This window comes from Centruroides vittatus, unplaced genomic scaffold, assembly GCF_030686945.1.
Source record: "Centruroides vittatus isolate TY-2023 unplaced genomic scaffold, ASM3068694v2 contig_549, whole genome shotgun sequence".
NCBI lineage: Eukaryota > Metazoa > Arthropoda > Arachnida > Scorpiones > Buthidae > Centruroides > Centruroides vittatus.
This window is the reverse complement of record NW_027122325.1, coordinates 153,459-168,853: the sequence shown is the minus strand read 5'-3', so window position 1 is coordinate 168,853 and position 15,395 is coordinate 153,459. Positions and strand designations below refer to the sequence as shown.

General features: G+C 32.9%; 1 protein-coding gene and 2 non-coding genes across 3 annotated transcripts in view; 1 reads left to right on the top strand and 2 right to left on the bottom strand.

The window, feature by feature from the left end:
* The first annotated feature begins 1,005 nt into the window (after positions 1-1,005).
* Positions 1,006-1,124, top strand: TRNAL-CAA (transfer RNA leucine (anticodon CAA)). Its single transcript has 2 exons — positions 1,006-1,043; positions 1,079-1,124. It is a non-coding gene; the product is annotated as a tRNA-Leu (tRNA).
* A 2,262-nt stretch (positions 1,125-3,386) lies between these two features.
* On the bottom strand, positions 3,387-3,505 carry TRNAL-CAA (transfer RNA leucine (anticodon CAA)). Its single transcript has 2 exons — positions 3,468-3,505; positions 3,387-3,432 (listed from the first exon to the last, which is right to left on the bottom strand). It is a non-coding gene; the product is annotated as a tRNA-Leu (tRNA).
* Positions 3,506-13,556: 10,051 nt separating this feature from the next.
* Positions 13,557-15,395, bottom strand: part of LOC136978674 (heterogeneous nuclear ribonucleoprotein U-like protein 1) — a 100,955-nt gene continuing 99,116 nt past the window's right edge. Inside the window, exons 20-21 of the mRNA XM_067274417.1 lie at positions 13,931-13,985; positions 13,557-13,865 (exon numbers count right to left, since the gene is read on the bottom strand). Of these exons, the coding sequence (XP_067130518.1) occupies positions 13,714-13,865; positions 13,931-13,985 (207 nt within the window). The 3' untranslated portion in view covers positions 13,557-13,713. The remainder of the gene's footprint in view (positions 13,866-13,930; positions 13,986-15,395) is intronic.

Below are 15,395 nucleotides of genomic sequence, written 5' to 3'. Positions count from 1 at the left end.
TTATTTCTCTTATCGTTTTCGAAAATTACAAAGAATTGGAAAAATAACTATTAATTAGTTATTTTTCCAATTTAATAATCTATTAAAGATCTCGCGGGCCGGATAGAAACTTTTCGCGAGCCGTAGCTGGCCCGCGGGCCGGGGGTTGCCCGCCGTTGATCTAGTCTACTCGTGATTCACATAATCGGGCGAGGGCGGCCGAATATCTAGCAGGCAGGCAGCTAACAGCCCACAACCGGTCCGTGATATAAAATTAGATGCTTTATGCGTGTGTTGCTTCTACCGGCTAAACCGGGTGAGGTTGGTGCTCTGTAAACCGCATGTGCCAATCAATGCCTATATAAAACTGGCTGATTGGAAACTGACCCGGTTTCGACACTCCTTCCGCCACCGAATTATTCGAATATATAATAGCAATCTTATCGTTTTTTTCACATGTAGTATAGAAATTTGTAAAAGATACATAATGCAGTTATAATAAAATATTAATTTTAATTAATGCAAAGTACGTTAAAATATGAAAATTTATATTTTATAAAATACAAGGGAAGGTCATTGGAAGGTGGAATCGGCGCTTCCATCGCTTCCAACGACGGCACGCCACTGCTGGACAGACTCCTCATCATCTAAGATCCATTTACAGCCAGTTTGCAGCATCTCAGATAAATAAATAAAAATGATCTGAAATGTTAAATTTATTAGAGAATAAAAAAAATTTATCAGAGAGAATTCTGTCGACTCATCCAAGGGTTCATTAGATCAGCAGTCGCCAAACTTTCTGACCTCACGGACCACTAAACTCGCAGCTTTGAATCCCGTTGACAACCAGTAACTAATGCTTAACAGTAGAAGCAGTAGCAATAATAAATGTTTAAAATTTACTACGTTCACTAATTCGTACGATTTCTTTAGAACGATAAATAATAATACACTATAAATTTCACTCGAAGAAATTTTTAAATTTCGATCAGAATATAAGTAGAAATAGAAAAGAGCTTGTCGTGTGTCAGGATGGCCGAGCGGTCTAAGGCGCCAGACTCAAGGGTTGTCCCTTCCTGTTTCAGGCAGGTTCTGTGAATTCTGGTCCACGTATGTGGGCGTGGGTTCGAATCCCACTTCTGACACGAGATTTTTTTCTTTTTTACTTCTTCTAATCTCTTTCTTTTAAATGTTGTTTGCAACGTTTCATCAAAAGTATTTTTTAAATAATAACAAACAACTATAGAATAACGATCACAAAGTTCCATTTTACTTTATTGACATGACATTCACTTGTTTAATAATAACAAGTTAGTGTGAGGTTTGTTGCTGCTTGGTTGAAATAAGTTCATGGATTCTTGGCTCTTTTCCACGTAGGACAACTTTCGCATTCACAACATTATTTATTGTTAATTATTTATTGATCACTATTATTTATTGATAACAGTAATTTTGTATTTAGTTTTAGATTCTAATTTTAAAAAAATCCAATGAACTGAGGAAAAAGCAATCAAGCATTTTGCATTTCTTTCGTAATACTTCGCATAACCTTGATTTGATTAATGTCTAATTTTTTCCACGGACCCCCAAAATTTCCTCGCGAACCATCAATAGTCCACGGACCACCAGTTGGCGACCACTGCATTAGATGAATGTAGTGTCAATAGTGATTCTGATTGTTTTCATATTCTGCTTTACACTTATGAAATTTTGCGTTTTCTTTCATACAAATGTCTTTATATTTTTTTTTAGTATTAAACACAATACTAGATATAACGGGCAATTATTTATTGTGAAGTCGTCACAATGCCGGGCTGCAATTTTTAATCATATTTTTAATTTATTTTATTTAAAATATATGCTCTCCACCTCAAATTAGTAGTGGCTTGCCACTGTATGTACATCATACTTTTCCTTTAACAATAGAGTCATCCGGTCATCTAACACCTTTCGAAAAAAATTTTTGAATTGAAATAACATTACTACCTGTTTGCATCATAACTTCGTATATAGTTAATCTGGGCCTCCAGCTTCTAAGGTTTCATATCTGGTCTCGTCTTTCATCTGTCTAACCCGTTCTCGAGATTAAGGAAAGATAGATAGACAGACGAACGAGACGGACAGAGGAACAACAGTGGGTTTTATAGGTCTACAGTTTTTTCAAATTGCCAGTCCAAATATCTGTTACATATTTTTAGTCATATAAAAATTGAAAGTTTTTCAGATTTATATTCATGTAGGCCTATTGCAAATTATTTGAATTTTCTTTAAAATAATTTGTAGAATTATTCACACTTGTATTTTATTAGTAAAAACTATCCTCCCCAAAAAAACAAACAATAGCGTAATGATTTATACTTGCATTTTGAATTTTTCCCCCTAGATTGTCAAATTTACACAAAAAAAAAAACTGGGGAGTTTTTTCTGAGCCAGACTCAGGAAAAATATATGCTTCCTATTCCTATAAAATTAACGTTATTTTTAACTAACAGAAAATAGAAACTTTTATGCTGCTTTTTATTAATAAAAAATACTCTATGCATCTCATTGTTTTTCGAAAAACAAAAGTCTAAATGGGCCTGCTATGAGACAAAGAGCCCCCGTAAGAGGCAAAAGAAGCTAGGTCTATCCCAGGGTCCCAGACAAGCTCTGGACGGCCCTGATCATTCGTTTTTATTGAAATTACTTATCATTAAAAGAACTCTAGCTATATATTTAAGGGCAAAATTTTGAAAAAATATCTAGGTAATCAATAATAACTGTTATAAATAAGAATTTTTTTAGTAGTCTTTGATAGCAAATATCTTTTTAACTGTGTTTCTATTAATCAGTCAATAATCAGTGAAGTTGCTTATTTATAAAATAGCAAACTGCGGAATTGACAATCTTTCATACTAAATTCTCAAAAATAGTTCTTGGATTAATATTGCAAATTAAAAACGTAATTAATTAATTAAATCTATGAAAATGTTAATATGAGAAGAGGCTGATCATTTTTTTATTCTTTATATATTGATTAATTATTATTAATGTCGCGACATAAAATAACTAAATAAGTAAATAAATAAATGATAATTACTTCGATATTGCATCGTATCAGAAGTGGTAGAAACGTTAGGATGTGGCGACATCTGTTGATTAGATACATCGTTAATATATGTTTTAATTTTATAATGTGAAAATCTTATAATCTTATTAACTGAAAATTAGCTTTCTTTTTACTTTACTTATATATGCTAATATCAAAATTTTAAATAAAACTTTTGTTAATTAATATTATTATTTTTTAATATTTGATTTTGCGACTTATTATAATAAATAAGGTTACAACATTTTTATGCTCATTGCAAATAACGTTTAAAGAAAGAGATTAGAAAAAGCAAAGAAAAAAAAAGAAAAAAATCTCGTGTCAGAAGTGGGATTCGAACCCACGCCCACATACGTGGACCAGAATTCACAGAACCTGCCTGAAACAGGAAGGGACAACCCTTGAGTCTGGCGCCTTAGACCGCTCGGCCATCCTGACACACGACAAGCTCTTTTCTATTTCTACTTATATTCTGATCGAAATTTAAAAATTTCTTCGAGTGAAATTTATAGTGTATTATTATTTATCGTTCTAAAGAAATCGTACGAATTAGTGAACGTAGCAAATTTTAAACATTTATTATTGCCACTGCTTCTATCGTTAAACATTAGTTACTGGTTGAATGGTATTAATGTAATAATTATTGTTGTGAGAAATAGGTTATATTATAAGCGCAGACTTTATATTACGTAACTTTGATATTTTTTTATATATAATTCCAATCAATAACTCAATCATTTGACATCGTAATTAAACGACTACGTGATTTGCAGCGCCACCTGAAATCCTTATGATTCGCAAATAATTCTAAAATTATATTTCATTATTTTCAGTAGTATGCATTTATACTATAAAGATTTGAATTATTATCGCACGCTTGCATCAGTGATAATGTATTCGCAGGAAAGAACATTATTTTAAAAACTTACATCAAAAAAATGCATTCGAGCAAAAAAGATGGCTTACCTTCTGTCATGGTCAGCAACCTTAACTGTATGGAAATGTGCGTCTGAATTGAACTGTAGTTCCTGACCGTAAACAAGACCTGAAGTATCCATTTGTTTAACTTTTTTGAAGAATATTTTTATTCATAAAGTTTACAGCTTGACAGTTTTAATATTAACTAAAAATTGAAGGCAAAATCCGACAAAGTAATCATCCTTTTTATTCACTTCCATGTTCCAGAATACAATTAATGACGATCATGACCTTTCTTGGTAGGGTACTTAGTCGTCAATAAATTTAAAATCCCCTTTAAAATGTGAAAAAATCTCCGATTAAAAGTTAAAAAGTTTTTAAAAACCGGAACGGGAACAAGCGGACGTCTTTTATTCTTCCATCCATATGGCACTGGCTCCGGTATGGATCGAAAATGGAAAGCTGGTGTTTTCTTTCTTCTAGTCCCAGTTTCTAGTACACACCTTTTTCATCATCAACTTAAACACTTTTTATTTTTCCGGCTGTTAAATTAACAGAGAGAGAGAGAGAGAGGAAGTACGGAAATTGGTTTAAAAAATGACCCCGAAGACTTACCCCACATTTTTGGATCTGGAGACCTTGAAACGTGGAAAAATGAAAACAAATTCGGAGTTTTTTCAGTATGTATGGATGGATATTTGAGTTTGAAGCGCGATTTTTGCGCTCCACCCACAAACTTCCATTCATACATAAAAATTTGAAGCTAAATAGCTCGTGTCAAAAATTTCTCAAATTTTACCGGAAGGTTTGCATAGGCCTATTAAGGAATTGGATGCTATTAAATGTTGATGATTAAAGATTGAGGAGGATAGTGTGTCAAATCTCGAGTAAGATCGGGCTTAAGAAGAAAAACACCAAGAGAAAGAGAATTACCTAAAAATAAGTGCAGCTTTGTTTTAACAAATGTTTTTAGAACATTAAACATTGCTTTTTCAGATTTAGAAAAATATATTTATCACAAGAACTACATATTACCATAATATTCACTAATCATTTATTTTTCAAAAACATCTTATTTATATAAATTGTTGTGAAGGTGTCTACTGTGTGAAATTTGTAATATAATAATAGAGAGGTTGAGGCGCACGTATTCAGCCAAAACGTGAACGGCAGACGGACAATTTTGTAGCAAGTGGCTGGGTTGATCCAAAGATTTAGTTCTTCCCAATATACATTTCCTAGCAAGAGAAATTTAAGTACAGTACATTAAAACAAATTATAACACTGTCGTTGTGTCGTTGTACTGACTAAAAATGTACGTTTTATAATAGTGTTATTAACCACTGCATAGCATCACTTCCAAGTACTGCGTGGTTATATATATAGGCCTATAATTGTAATTGTCGAATTTGTTGTATTCTGTTTTAAAATTTACTTACATCGTATCTCTTCATTAGGTGAACCACACAAAGTTTACACTTTCCCCCATTTAAAGTTTGGTTATTGTCATGTATCAGGAGCGGTTAAAACGGAACGGAGCCACAAAACTGGCGCTGGGCAAAACGTACTACATCCGGGACTCCAAACGTCACATGCAAGTTGTCTATATTTAAACAACGAACATTTACTTCAAAATAGCAAACTGGGAAACACACGAAACTTCAATAACGCTCGACGTTGCTATAACTGAGAAAACTCGCTTCTAACTTTTGGCTACTGTATTTATACAGTATTCGCAGCACACATATCGACTCTGAACAATAACTTGAACATTTTTGTATTTTTTCACATTTAGCCAGTTTCTGAAACAATCTTACTGCACAAAAATGGGCGTCCGCAGAAGGGGCATTTGCCACTTATGGAATCGAGTAAAAATTCCACAAATAACAATCGTATAAGAGTCTCGTTATACAAAAAGACAGCGTCTCGATCACGGAAAGCTGTCTTTTTGTATTAATCCAATACTGTAGTTCATAATCTACTTGTGAAAAAACCCCAAAAAATTAAATAAAAATTTATTGATATAGTTATTTGTCTCCAAGCTTTTCTCCTTTGAAAAATTTTCTGCAGACGCCAATGCGCACCGAGCTTGTTACTTCTTTAATATTTTATTCACAATAAGATCTACAATTGTTATTTTATATTTACTTTAAAAAAGGAAATACAAGACAAATGAGGGAAGTTGTATAGATTGCACCCTATGGAATTTCGGGACTTATTTTTCGTCTCCGGTTCAAAAGTAGGGTATCGTTGAACTCGTCTCGGTCCGGAGTTAAGATATATACTCAAAGTCCCAAAATTCCATAGGGTGCAATCTATACAACAGCCCAAATGAGTTTGCAATCAGCGTTCGTGCAATCATCGAAAATAATGGAAGCAAGAATAATGACTTTTTGTGCCTCGAAATTAACAAGTTACTGTAAAATATCGGATTTTTTCTTTTTTGTTATTTAGAGGGAAGCGATGTGCATAAACAAAAGGAAGAAAACGCTCTACTTCTAAAGAAAGCGTCTACAGATAAAACAAATCGAAGTCAGTCTTTTTAATGCGAAAGACAATGATCTCGAAAGAAAATTATTGCAGCTGAAACAAATGTACTACTACACGTTAAGCACTCGCATGCACAATTTTCAATCAAAAATTTCGGGAAAATGAGTTTAAAAGATATAGAACTGGACTAAATTAGATTTAATGTTTTATGACAGGCATCTGTAGAAGTTTCTCTAGCGGAACTTAAAAAAAAAATACAGTAGACCCCTATAACACGGGTTCATATAACACGGCGAAAAATTTGCGATCGTGTTCGTATAACACGCTAAGAGATTCGTATAACACGGGAAAACGTCATCGCCGACTCGTGTCGCGACAGGATTGGTCGAATCTGGACCAATAGAGGACATTGCACAAACCGTTAAGTTTAAACGAGCAACGGACCTACTAAAAACCATTTATTATTTAACAGCCATAAAAATTATATTTATATTAATGATGTCTCCAAAGTTCAGCGAATTTTTCGCAGAAAAATAACTTATCAGGAAACACGCGCCTGCTGTTCAATGAGCCGCTCCGCGACGAATACAAGCTTAAGCAATGGCGTTGTCGAACGGTGCACACTCGGTAACTAATCCTACAATTTTTTTGTTTATAGCATAGTTTATATGGATTATTCCCAAAAAATTATACGTGTTTTGGAAATTTGAGTCAAATTAGTCTAGAATCGGTTAATTTTATGGAAGAAAACCTTTCAACAGCCGTAGCTTCTAAACTGCACACGTGCCGGGCTGTGATTGGCTCATGTATTTAAGTGACTCGTACGCGGAATTCATATAACACGGAACGTATCTATCGTGTTATAGGGGGGTCTACTGAGTGGCGTAGCTAGCATGGGTGACACCCGGGGCGGATATCGTGGTGTCACCCCAAGTCACACCGTGGGTGTAACCTTTCTTCACACTCTCTAATAAAACACTATCGGATTATTGAATCGTAATATGCGTGTATTCGTTGACTTTTCTTTTAGGCATTGCTTTTCGAGCCGATCGAACTTTCTATGACAATGTACAGTACTTTTTTTTTAACTCTTTCGCCCTGTGGGCACTAAGAGGGCTTACAGGGCCCTCTTAGTGCCCACAGGGCGAAAGAGTTAAAAAAAAAATCTTTTACTAGGCCCATTATGGGTTCGGCCAGGCCCACAATGGGGCGACCGGGTGGTGAGGGACGGGGCCCGACATATCCGAACGGACCACCTCCGGAAAATTCCTGGGGATTATTCGACCCGTTCGGATTCGATCCCGGGTCCCCCAGAGCGGTAGGCTGCCACCTTGACCGCTCGGCCATGTGGCCGTCCAATGTACAGTACTGTACAAGCGCGTCATCAAGGTTTATTTCGCGATTTAATTTTTACAGTCGGGTGTCACCCGGGGCGGACCGCCCGACTGTATACATTAATATTTCTACTCATGCATGTAACCATGGTCGTATTTCCAATCTTTGTAAATGTAGTTTTATACTTTTTGCTGGAATATATCTCCTCGATCCGTGAGAGTTTACAAAGTTCATTTAAATGGAGATTAAAATACAGCGACTAGCGCAAGTATGAATTTTGGTCGCCATCCTTTGATATACAATACTCCAAAAATTTTAGCAGCTGCTTTTCCAACACATACTGCGAATAATGGTGTAATATACGATTTGGATTTTGAATACTGCTAAAAATACGGATTTAATTATTTTCTTATTTCAAGCCAAGCTGTTGGGCTGAAATTTGAAAAAAATAATAATAATAATAATGTAGACCTATAAATTCCCACTGCCGTCCGTCTGTCTTAATCTCGAGAACGGGATTATAGATAAATGAAATCCGATATCAGATATGGAAACCTTAGGGGCAGGAGGCCCCAATTGACTGTACGCGAACTTCCGGTACAAACTGGAAGTAACGTTGTTTTAATTCAAAAGTTTTCTTCTGAAAGCAGTTAATAGACGATCGGCACGACACTACTGTTAAAGGTATGATATACATTTGCAACATGAATGGGGCGGAAAAGCCAGGACTACTCAGAGGTATTTCCAAGCATGAGGAAGAGTAAAAGAGATTTAGCAGTAGTAAGAATAAAGTGAGATAGGATAGTTGGTGAAAGTGGAAAACTATATGAGCGCTGCAACATATTTATTAAACCAGACATGATACAAGAGATTATGTTACTGGTAAATATGAAGTGTCGTAAGTTTTCGCATTGCAGGGGTATATAGTAAAACCGACACACACTATCTATAATCGTAGATAGTAAAATAAAATAAATAGATGTCGACGCAGTTATGTACAATAAAGTTACATGGACACAGTGGCGTAGCGTAGTGGAGGCGGAAAAATTTCACAATAAATAATATCATCTTGTAAAAATACCTAAATAAGGGGGCAGCGAAATTTTCCTCCGCCCCGGGCGGCTGACACCCACGCTACGCCACTGCATGGACATTAAAAAAGAACTCATACATGGACTTACACATATGACAATCAAACAATGCTATGACTGGAGACAATGATGCGAACACAGAAATATCCACACCTGTAAATGACTGTCCCCTTCAACAAACATATAGGCGAGCTGCATTGCCGGGTACCCTAAGGCTGCTTTACTTAAGGTGTAAAGTCCGTGTCAGAAGAACTAATTACTGAAGTCAGGTTCTAGTGCTTTCGTTGAGAGAATAGTCAACTAGTTCTTTGAAAACACCAGGTTCACCAATAAGAATGTCCAATGGGCTGGGCCAATTGTGCCCTCCCATAATGGTGGTTCTCATCAATTTTTCCCGCAGATCGCTAAAGCGACAACAGTGATAAATTAAGTGAAGGGGTTTCATCACGTGCAATAGGGGGCTTCCCTATGCCCAAACCAGTGTAGGTATTGATTGAAGTTACCATGACTTACAGGGGCAAGGCACTAGAGTACTAATTTGAGGTGGTGAGCATATATTTAAATGAAATAAATAAAAGAATCGCAGCCCGACATTATGACGATCTCACAATAAATAATCGCTAGTTTAACTTACATTTTTCGAATTTATGGATTTACAACAAATTTATACTTTGTCGCATACGGACAAAATGGCTATCTGGCCGTGGAAAGATTAGTTGAAGTCTTTCTGGCAATGAAGGAGTTCACATATTTTGTCTTCTGAGAAGAACGTCCGGAAACATTAAGAAATAATTTTCTAAAAAATCTAATCGGCTCCAAAATCAAATTACAGTATGGTGCTTAGCATTTTTTCACAAGCTCTAAACTTTATTTTATGAAATGAACACTAGATAAAAACAAAATAATGCTCTAAGTTCTGAAAAAGCGGCAAATGAAATTGACGCAGAGAATCAAAGATGACTTTTTGGGGTTCTAATTTGCTTAGTCTTTCTACCAGTACTCAAAAGCATGTAAAGAAAACAGTGTGAACAAAATTTATCAAGATTTACTTCATTATTAAGTCAAAATTTGATATTTTTCTGTGAATAACCTTTTTGACAAAACTTTTTCTCCTATCAGGATGTAAAACTAATATATATAGGTTTAAATCAGCGGTTTCCAACCTTTCTTTTGACAGGGACTACTTTGATTTCATTGTTGTTAGCAGGGACCACAAGGTTTAAGAAAAATAAACTGTGTCAATCTAAAAATCAAAACTTTTAACATAAGTAATCGTTAAACTCAAGAGTAACATGCTTTAACAGTACTATTATAATAGAAAACATGACATTTTTAGTAAAAATTAAATTCAGTTTGTATCAATGTAGGAATAATAATTTAAAATGAATAAAAGTTTTAAATCTTTCGCGGACCACTGGTTGGGAACCGCTGGTCAGTGGCGTAGCGTGGAAATCAGCCGCCCGGGGCGGAGGAAAATTTTGCCGCCCCCTTATTTAGGTATCTCAATTTAAAAGACTAAAATATACAGTAATTCTAAAGAACATTTCGGCAAGAACAATCATCATTATTGTGTATTGTACAGGTTACAAATAAAAAAGTCATGTATATATGTTTTGCAATATGATAATCACAGATTTTTATTACAAATTTTTACAAGATATTATTAATTATTGTGAAATTTTGCCGCCCACTACGCTACGCTACTGCCGCTGGTTTAAATGATATCAGACAGATTAGTTATATGAAGTGTTCTGTCAAATTAAAAAGTTATTTAAGTTTGTTTAATCCAGTTGATAGATCTGTATTTATTAACTGTAAAAAAATGAAAATTTTTAAAGCCAACGCAATTTAAATTTTCTGATTTTAATACAGTTGTATTTTCTATATTTGGTTCAAATTCAGATGGAGTTTTTGCTTGTGCCTGTGCTTCTTGAATAATGTGCATAACGAATCAATTATTGACTATTTAACTACTCTCAGTCCTGTAAAAGCAGAACTGCAAATAAGTCATTAATTCTGAAAATTGCAAGGAATTTCAGTTTTGAGAATAGAAAAATCCTTATTACAAATCAAGCTACCAAATCATGCAAATATTCTTATAAATCATTAATGGCCTGATGATTTAACAATAATTAATGAGCTGTATAAATAATTACTTATTTTTTAATCAAGTATTGATTTTTTATTCTTACATTTTTTTTGGTCAAAAGGACTACTGCTACTGTAAAGTACTTGTTTCATAAGCTGTTTGTTTTGATTTATGTATCAAAACATAAGTACTGTACCTACCTACTTATTGCATTTGAGGTGCTGGCCCATACAGTTGCTGGTGAAACTGCTATTGGCAATGTTGATGCTGCTTCTCTGACTGACAACTTCTTGACCATCAGTAGCTGAAAAACCTTTCTTTCGTTTCTAGGTGTAAGTTTAGACCTTGCACATTGCTTATTTCTGCCATAATTTTCACCATGAGTTAAACACATTTCTCACAGCAGGCATAGATCAATTTATAGCTGCCAAAGTTTGTCTTGGAGACTGTCCTGATTTTTTTTAGTTGGTAAATTTCACATATTTCCAACTCTGTGTTTTTCCACGAGGCATTGTTTTAGATCACAAAAAAACCATTTAAAATTTGCACCACGTTTTAATAATGAGCAATACTCCCCTCTGGTGACAACTAACTAAACCAATAATTTAAAAAATTATTATACTAATTTTATGCACCTGTGTTTATATTTTTGAAACACTCAAAAATTGACAATCTGTGATAATTTTTTGTAATTGTCATATTGGTCTAAAAATTTCAGAAAATGTTTAAATTGATGTTGTAAACATATTAATATAATAAATACATTACTATAGTTAATGTTTTTGTTACTGAAAAATGTTGTGTGTGTTTATAATTTTGAAACAGACTGTAGTGCATACTATTGAACTTTCCAAGAAATATTGGAAAATGGCTTAATATGAAAATTGTTTTAAAAACAACAACAGTTTTTGGTAATGCATTTTCAAGTTAACATGTACATATTTTCATTTACAATAAATTCAAATATTTCAGGAAAATAAGTAGCATTAGAAACATTCTGAATCTTTCATCCAATTAAATTTTTTATATATAATTAGAGTATAGTCATTTGCTTAAAATTAAAAGTTTTAAGCAAATGACTATGCAAAAATGATACATTAAAGTAGCCTTAATTTTAACTGAAAGTAGCCTAAATAAATTTTTAAAAAGTTTATTAATAATATTTCAAAATTTCTGAGCCTAGAGGCAGGATTCACCAACGTCTTGTAAGGTATGAGGTAGTATTTCTCCAATATTATAAAGTTATCAGAAACTAATAATATTCTGTACTCATCAAACATGATATAGCATTCACAACAAAACAAAACAAACCAGTAATGAGTGTGTGTGGTACATTTCTTTCATTTTAACAGATCCAAATAGAATACTTTTTCATAACAAATTTTCTGAATTTTCTATCTTTCCATGTGTTTGCAATATCCGAGGAAAGAACCTAATTTTATTTCATTAGAATTAAAATATCTCTGAGATGGAATAGAAAAAGCAGCAGCAATATAGAAACTAAATTATTCTATTACTAAGAGTGGAAAAACTAACCAGCTAATGCTTGGAATAAAAATAGTCCACAATTGATGTTTATAGTTGTATTAAGAGAAATATTGAAGTTTGGAAGAAATTGACAACTAATAGTTTATAGTTTTTGATTGTTAAATTACAGTGGATGAAATTTTTTGTACAGCCCCTCTCTAAACAGTTTGAATTATCTTCTTTGACAATCCATGCCATATTATCAATGAAAATAATAAAATCTATTTTGAAGATAAATTTGTCATCAGTTTACTTTAAATTATGTCCTGAATATCCGTGTTTCACAAAAACAAAATTTTGGTTTTATAACTGATTAATATTTTAATGTTAAAAAATGAAAAATAAATTTTAAAGTTTAAATTTTACATTTTAGTTTACTTTATATAATCCGATATTGAAGATGTTAATCTTTTTAAAAGGATTCTAGGATTAATAAACTGAATGGTGTTTTATGTTTAATATCTGAAAAATTCATTAGATACAGTTAATCATATCAAAGTATAATTAAAGAAACCATAATTGCTCTCTTGGTGCCAGTTGGCAAGAATAACAATAAAAAACTAAATTCCATAAAACAATGTCTATGAATTTATTAATACTAATTATTCAATGATTTGATTAGAATATCATAATGATGCAAAATACACAGATGTGATGGCTTTTTTTTTAACTATTTAATCTAATTCAAATTGAAATATAGTTTTACATACATGTTAAGATTGCTTTTTATTTTCAGTTTTTTTTTTATCACACTGCCATTATGATGCAAAACATGACCTACTATATAAAATTATATATATATATATATATACAAACAAAATTGATGTATATAAATCAATGGGTGAATAGACATTCATAAAATTTAAAAAAAAACAGAAAAAAAGAAAACAGCCTGTGTGCATTTGCAAAATAAAAATACACTAAACATTTAATAGTTAAACTCTGTCAAAAACTGATTTGTTCAAGCACAATTTTAAGAAAGATTGAGGCTGTATGACACCACAAAAGAGACAGCACCATAAAAATGATTATTTAACTATTAATACTAAAAGCATATTATATTTAATTTTATATCAATTTTACATGACTACAAACAAATTTCAAATCTGTCAATATAATTTTTATTTGACAGGAATAATTTTGTTTGGCAGTTGTCAATGATAAAATGAAAAGATGATAAGCAATAAAAATGTAATTTATTTCTGTCCATATCCACCATAACCCTGATGATAATATCCTTGATTATAATATCCTTGACCATATCCTTGATTCTGTTGATAATACGGTTGCTGACTCCACTGTTGATGATAAGGATATGAACTGCCATAACCTTGTTGATTATAATAATCTGAAAACAACATTAATTTAATCTTTCAAATAAATAATCTGTCTAACTATTAAAAGTGTACTCACTGCCACCAGATTTCCATTGTCCTTGGTTCCACTGACCTTGATTATAATTATAACCCTGATGAAAACAATATTTTTAGTTTTAATGGTTAATTATCAAAACAATAAAAATTAAATTAACATTTATAGTATATTTTCAACATTAGCACTGCAAGTATAATTCTTATATTAACAACATTTACTTCATATAGCTATATTTAAATTCAACTATTTCTGAATTTAATTATAGCTAAACAATTAAATTCATAATACTCCAAATTGTTGAATTATACTTGATAATAGTCTAGTTATGATTGAATCATAACTAGACTATTACTAAGTATAATTCAACAATTTGGATAATAATTATGTAGCTAGTTCTAAGATTAACCTACATTTCTTTGTGCTAACTTTAAAAGTTGAAAATTTTTTAACTACAATTTTTGCCAACCTGTGGATAGATCACTGATTGGAAGTTGCAGTTAACAGTATTAGATAATAATGATTAATCATATACATACCAGATGGTTATAAAATAAGTATCTCTATTTGAAACTGTTAGTAGCCTGAAGGAATAACCCAAATAAAATCAAAATGACTTTCTATTTAAGAAGGGGAAGAAGAATGGAATGAGGAAAAAATAGTTAAATTGCCAGTAGCGGGTGCTGTAAAGTTTAAAATGTAATGAGTAATACAAGAAGAAAGAATTAAGGTAAATCATGCAACAGCATAACCACATTAAATGTGAAATTTCCAATAAATATGCCATCAGTTTTAGCTCCTTAATTCTTTCTTCGGCTAATGTTACCTTAGGATCCAAAATGGCGGCCAGGGAAATTTTTCCCTACTTCGGAGACTGCGACGAGGAAAAAATTTTTCCCTAGAGTCGCGACCTCGACGACGTGGGGATTTTTCCCTGTTTGGTTTCTACCCTGCGTTCAACATTGCATAGTATCCTGTAACCTCGAAACGGAGACGGTAATGTGTAAATTTGCGACGGTAGAGGGAGCCTTTTCATGACGTCGTGCAAGAGTAAAATCAGCAGGAAATTCGTAGGTGTGTTACGAACGAATATGCAAATGCATGATCTGCAACGTGATTTCTGTTCATTTCTGGCCAATGTTATGCAAATCGACTAGTTTCGTATTGAATTAATTGCTGTGTTTTTTTTTCGTAATGATATTTCATTCGCACACAAATTGCTATCGTTGAATATTTATTATTATTATTTCCTCCAGTATTAGTAAGTACTGTTATTTCTTTTATAACAATTTAATCCTAAAAGTTAGAGAACCAAGTAATCAGAAATTAAGGAAAGACCATGTTTTTTTCCCTCTCCTTACCTCCCCGCGTTTAGTTTATTGCCAATAGTTCGATAATGACTAGTTTTGCCGATTTGAGTTGCAACAACGAATTTTGGTCGAGATGCACTTCCCGTGATTTCTACAAGTTAATGGAAGACGACTTTTCGGAGCTAGGTTTACCTCCC